Source organism: Adiantum capillus-veneris, chromosome 5 (assembly GCF_014529385.1).
Source record: "Adiantum capillus-veneris isolate H3 chromosome 5, ASM1452938v2, whole genome shotgun sequence".
Taxonomy (NCBI): domain Eukaryota; kingdom Viridiplantae; phylum Streptophyta; class Polypodiopsida; order Polypodiales; family Pteridaceae; genus Adiantum; species Adiantum capillus-veneris.
In genome coordinates this window covers 115163179-115169178 of record NC_140935.1, presented here as the reverse complement: position 1 = coordinate 115169178, position 6000 = coordinate 115163179, and the positions used below count along the sequence as shown (strand labels likewise).

The window sequence follows — 6000 nt, the reverse complement described above, 5'->3', positions numbered from 1 at the left end:
ACTTGGATTTTGCGAGAAAATAATGTTAAATTTCCACTCGAGGATTGGCTTAAAGAGATTCATGTATAAAGGTTTTTCCGGAACATTGCTTAGTACAAAGGTTCAAAGAAATTTTGACATTTTAAGTATGGGTAACTCGTGGGGTTGGGAACATGGATTCAAAGGGCTTGGACACCCTTTTGAGTAAGTTTGGACGCCCAAACTTAAAAAAGCCTAAAGAGTGTTAAATATGCAATATGGCTAATAACTAGATAGTTAATAGTAGATATATATTCACATAAAAGTCATTAGGTCTCCTCAATCTCAGAAAAATAAAAATTCTTTGGAAATGAAAAGACACATGAAGGTGGAAAGTCAAAAGACATCCCAAAGTGGAAAGTCAAAAGACTTTTTGTGTCCATATAAAGAGGTGATCGACTTCCCATTGGTCTATTTGTGTTTCTCTTCTCCTTCATTTTCCCTTTAGTGTTTTCTTTTCTTTAAGGTGTCCTCTCTCCCTCTCTCTCTCTCTCTCTCTCTCTAACTAAATCTCAATGATTAGAGCTTTGTGTGTATACAAGTCCAATAGGAAGATGTGGTGAAGAAAGACTTGCAAAAGTACGTATCAAATTTCACTAAAACCATTCCGATATGGATATTGATTGCACTTGCTTTTCATTTTTTGTCGCTAAAGGTGGACAATCTCTCTCGTGAAAACAAAGGAAAAGCTCAAGAAAATGGCGCACGCAACATGGCAGCGAAGAGGAGGAGATTCTTGAGCTGGCGCTAGCCTCTACAAAGGTCGGATGGCCTGAACCATGAGACGAGATGTGGTGAGCTTGGCATTGTGCAATTTTTCGGTTCCATATTTAGTATTTCTGTACACTCTAGTATTTGCTTGATGAGGAGAAGCTGAATTATTGTCCTATGCCAATCAAGCTTCTCAGCCATCACCTTCAATTCAAGACAGACGGTTAGATGCTTCTTACATACACAAAAGAAAATTGCAAGCCATAAAATGCAATTGAACTCACAAGCCATCAAAAAGTATGTACCCAATTTGTGATTACATAATGCCTTTCATAACAATCTATATAAAACCTTTTAAAGGCTCCTTCAAGCCCATTGATGCAATCCACCCAAATTTGATGACGACTCTGAAGATATCTTGCACTATCAATGTATGCTCAAGCATGAAGATTGGTCACCTTAACGTAAAGTTGATGTCCAAGCATTGAGGATTCTAAATAGATGACAAAACCACAAGCTAGAGATCCTATCTAATGAAGACAAGCTTTTATCTTTTCTTTTGTACCCCGTTCGTGCAATGTCTTTCTTCAGTAATACAATCTTGTTAATAATCATGTCCTTCAAGTAGTCGGTAGCTTAGCCATATTCTATGTTGTATACTCTTATTTTCTTTAAATAACGACCCAAAAGGAGCTTCGCTAAGTACCATTCACAATAATTCGAATGCCATCAACATCGGATTGTAGTTGCTATTTCATTGAGTCTACAAGAAACACCTATTGCTAATGCACCCAATATTAATTTCTTAACTAGGCCTTCGCAAGTGTGTACATTATGCATTATACGTGCTAGTTTGAAGTTGAAATCAAGATCTTAATGTTTTTTATGTGACAAAAATAATAAAAAATATTGCTATCCAAAACCTAAATTTAAGCAAGGCTCATTTCATTAAAAAATGGGAAAATTACCAAAATACCCCTATCATTTGTGAAAATTCCCAAAATACCCCTCAAATTTTAAAAAATTCCCAATATACCCTTGCATCATTTTGGGATGGATTTACCCCAATTTTATGCACATTCTAATATTTATTGGCAATGGAGATCTATCTTTTAGTGTCTCATACAAAATTATTCACGAATGAGCTCACAAATAGAGGCATCTGTGTTTAAAAGTGAAGAACAAATTGGACTCAATACCATCTAAAATCCTAGCTCTATCATCTTCTATTGAGGAGAACCAATCTTTCTATGAAGAGTTGCAAAAGAATTTGTTTTTAGAGATGGTTGTGAGGTTAATTAGGGGTATTTTGGGAATATTGGAAAAATTGAAGGTCATTTTGGGAAATTTTGGCCAAATATTTGGGCATTTTTGAAATTAGAGGGGTATTTTGGTAATTTTCCATTGAAAATAGACAAGAAGCTAGGAGAATTGTCATAAAAAGGAAACCATCTACTGTTCTCTCCCTTAACATATTACAAATAGTACATTTATCAAGTATCCTGACATCGAAATCAATGTTCAGCATGCATAGTGTCCACATGAAACACATTCTGCATGTGTATGGTCCAATACTTCCCAAGATGGATAATAATCATGAAAAATATACTATATAGAAATTGTAGATCTATCATACTAAGATTTCAATAGATAGTACCCATCTGAATGCAAAGGTCCTTATTAACATCGCACCAGATAAAATAACATTGTTGAATCTAAGATGAAAAGAAAGTACCACCCAACAGCAAAAAGAGTGAGAAGCTTGTCCATAGTTGAGCATGTCTTCTTGTCTACAAGGTTTGTGCAAGTATGAACATACACGAAGAGGTTTCTTGCGTGATGCTGTGAAAGACTACTACTTCTACATACTCGACTGCAAGGCACTATTTGTGCGGCATTAGCTCTTCTTCTTGACAAGTAGTTTGAAAAGAACAATCACTCTTGGTCTCTGCAAAGGAGTGGTCTCTCTTAAATACAGGAACACCTGACCATGCAACTCTGTCATCTTGGACTATGCCTCATCTTCAGTGCTAAAATGAAAACTTTGAAAGGAGCCTTTTCATGTGATCGATCCACCTGCATTTGCAGGCAGTTACTAATACTTCAAAATACTCATAACAAACACGAGACTAGAGCAGCAAAACGGCACAGCACGTCAAGGTGCTCAAAACCTTGGTCCACTTTGCATGTGTCACATCGCAACCACACGACCAATGTTGCTCTAGTACTGTTGTCTTTTGATGTCAAGCTACTCACTCCGTTTTAGATACAATTTCCCGAAAATGCTTGCAAATCTTGTAGCCATGTGCATGAGCATGCACTGCTCAAGAAAAAGAACACTCAGAAGACAAAACTTGTTAGAAAATATTCTCCCCTGTGCGCCCATAACTCAATGCTGGGTTCTCAGTTTGACACTGGTATGATTATACAATCCAATGTGTTGATACATTCCATTGGCACTGACGAGATCCTTTGAGGATTTCCTTCTCCCGTGACTTTTTACCAAGCTTGATCTCAGAGGCAGAAGATAACGCTGCGGCCACCTTTAATCAGTGAAGCCTCACACAAGTTCAGCTAGACCTCAGACCTCACGATTCCACTAGTCATCATCTCAATTTCTTTTGTGAAAAGAGACCTAGTGGCTCATTAGGGAAAAGTGCATTACGCATTTCAAAACTAACCAACTCGCCTCAACCTCCACAATGAGCCGCAAAGTCAGGGAGTATCCCCATGGGTAAAACAAGATCCCGGAAGATCTCATACTCTGCCTCTGTTATGTTTGCAGAAGCCAACACCTGAAATAGACCAGACAAATGTTTAATGTTTTCTGTCCAATGTCTCTCAAATGATGGAAGAAGACGCTTGCTTACCTTCTGAAGCAATTGCCTCCCATTCAAAACACGAGTTCGAAGGGCAGGCAAACGATGTACAGAAAGGGCCTCCAGAAGTATTAGTACCACAACCTGCCATTGCTTTGAGCTAAAAGCTGGTATGGCTGACATAAAACTCATAGTCCTCATAAAGCGTCCCTGGCCCAAGAAAACCAAAGATAAGTCTTAGATTAATTTTCCACAAAAGGTCTACACAGAAGAAGAAAAGTGACAGTTGGAAAGATGACATAATATTCACAAGATTTGAAGTTAGAATACGAGCTGATATGATCAGTAAAACACAAGATGAAACAAGAAGCACATGCCAGCTGCTCATAAAAGACGCACAGAATAAACTAATACCTGAACAAACAAAAACCTTCATTGAATACTGTTCATTCTCGTCAAAAATTCAACTCACTCAATGCCAAGGCTTAAGAAGAGAATATACGTGTCCCTTACAAAATATTTGCAAAAACACACATGTTAACATTCGTTATAGAAATACTCAATAATGTAAAAAGAAAACTTACTATGAAATTTATATAAAAACCAACCTTGTTCGACAGAGTCAAATTCTTCAAACAAACATATTTGCATATACAAGGCACGCAAAAAACCTATTCAGAGTTAAGGTGGTGACAGAGTTCCACTCTAAGAAGCATTGACCCCTCAACAAGGGGCCCCTGGCGGTATTCTCTATTTCATTATCACAGTTGCAGTTGTGCAGAATGCTTACACTCACAATTTGATACAATCAAGATCTGGGAACTAGTGATACCTTGGTCTCTCTTTTATAGGCAATTGGCCCCAAAAGCAACTTAAAAATTACTTGTTATTGTTTCAAAGTGCCCGTCGCTTTCGGCGCGGCCCAAAGAAGCAAACGTTGTAGACCTTCATGAAGTTCAAGTACAGCACAACCCACACATCGAAGTGGGCCGGCGAAGAGTCCCTTCCAGGATTCCGGATGCTATTGGCGATCTCCCTCGACGCCATAGAGTTCAATACCAGTACCTCACTTTGAAAAGGAGGGAATGTCACGTGACACATCCAACCCTATGTGTCCGTGGACAAGCTACAGTATAACAGGGTTCAGTCAGTTCCGTTAGTCTAGATTTAGAAGTGATCTGGCACTTTTGTGAGTCTATTCATAGACCGTGCATGCCCAGTCACTTAGTGTAGATGCATATCCTCTGGTTGCACACCGCATGATCATAAGCATTTCCATCAGATTCAATCAGAGTCAGTTTGGGGATTTTTCCAGTGACTTTAATTAAGCCCAAATTCCAGCAGTATCACGGAGCCACACTACCCTAATATTAGCGTACTAAGTGCATGGTCATCACTCGAAGCAGAATGGATATGTCACCATGAGAGGTATTTTTCTTGTTGCCTTCTTTGAATAAATATTACATATTTTTATTTCTTTTATTTTTGTCTGTTTTCCACCGAACCCTTGAAAAGGTGCAAGTGGACGTTGCAGGCCAGTGTGAAAAGGCTGCAACCAAACGGGTTTCTCACATCGAGAATCTAGGTCAACCAATCCATGTCTGGTTGGGCCAGTTAGCATTGAATTCGGATGAGTATGGAAGTGTGTGTGCACCTAAATGGAAATTGGGCCACACGGCAAGTCATTGGCAACTTTGTAAGTTGGGAGGGGTTAGAAAATTGGACCAAATGGGGCAAACTAGACACATGGCTGAAGGAAGGTCACTTGCCTGCATTGTCAACATTTGCAAGCAGGGGGGCAGCTGAGGGGCTGATTTTGTCGTTGTGTGAGAGAATTTTTGTGAAGGACTGTATATTATCTCATATGTGTTTATTATAACTCTGACAAGAGGCTCAAGAGACTGTGTTTGATTGAATGAATGAAAACAGAGTACAAAGGGTTCTTTTTATAGGAATTGAAGAGTCACTAGTGAAAAGGCATGTCTCATGGTGAAGAGACATGACTTTAGACGTAAAGACACATCCTTTCGGCAAAGAGATGCAACCATTGGGCGAAGAGTCGCACCCGTAGAGCGAAGGGGTGTGACCCAATCGTCAAAGGAGTGTAGCTTTTGGCAAAGAGGCATGTCTTTTGGGCGAAGGATCGCGACCATCCAAGCGTAGGGGTCCTCCTTGGCATGGCACTTCGCCTATCTGCATCCATGAGTGTATGCGTATAATGTATCGTTAGTCACAATCGTGACATTCCCTCCCTCTTTAAATAAAACCCATGTGTTAAATGAAAATCTGTCGTTTGTCAAAGAATTCTTGAAGGAGGTGAGGGTATTGTTGCATTTCTTCATCCATTTGCCAAGTCGAGTCTGACTCATCCAAGTCTATCCACTTAACAAGAAACTCAGTTGTAATCTTTTGTCTTGTTTCTTTCTGACGAACATTGAGATCTTTTTTGGAA

The 6000-nt window shown here is 39.2% G+C and overlaps 1 protein-coding gene across 1 annotated transcript in view; it reads right to left on the bottom strand.

The window, feature by feature from the left end:
* Nucleotides 1-2391: 2391 nt before the first annotated feature.
* Nucleotides 2392-6000, bottom strand: part of LOC147457949 (RNA polymerase II subunit B1 CTD phosphatase RPAP2-like protein) — a 59766-nt gene continuing 56157 nt past the window's right edge. The window contains exons 4-5 of the mRNA XM_086512714.1: nt 3600-3758; nt 2392-3524 (exon numbers count right to left, since the gene is read on the bottom strand). Of these exons, the coding sequence (XP_086368840.1) occupies nt 3420-3524; nt 3600-3758 (264 nt within the window). The 3' untranslated portion in view covers nt 2392-3419. The remainder of the gene's footprint in view (nt 3525-3599; nt 3759-6000) is intronic.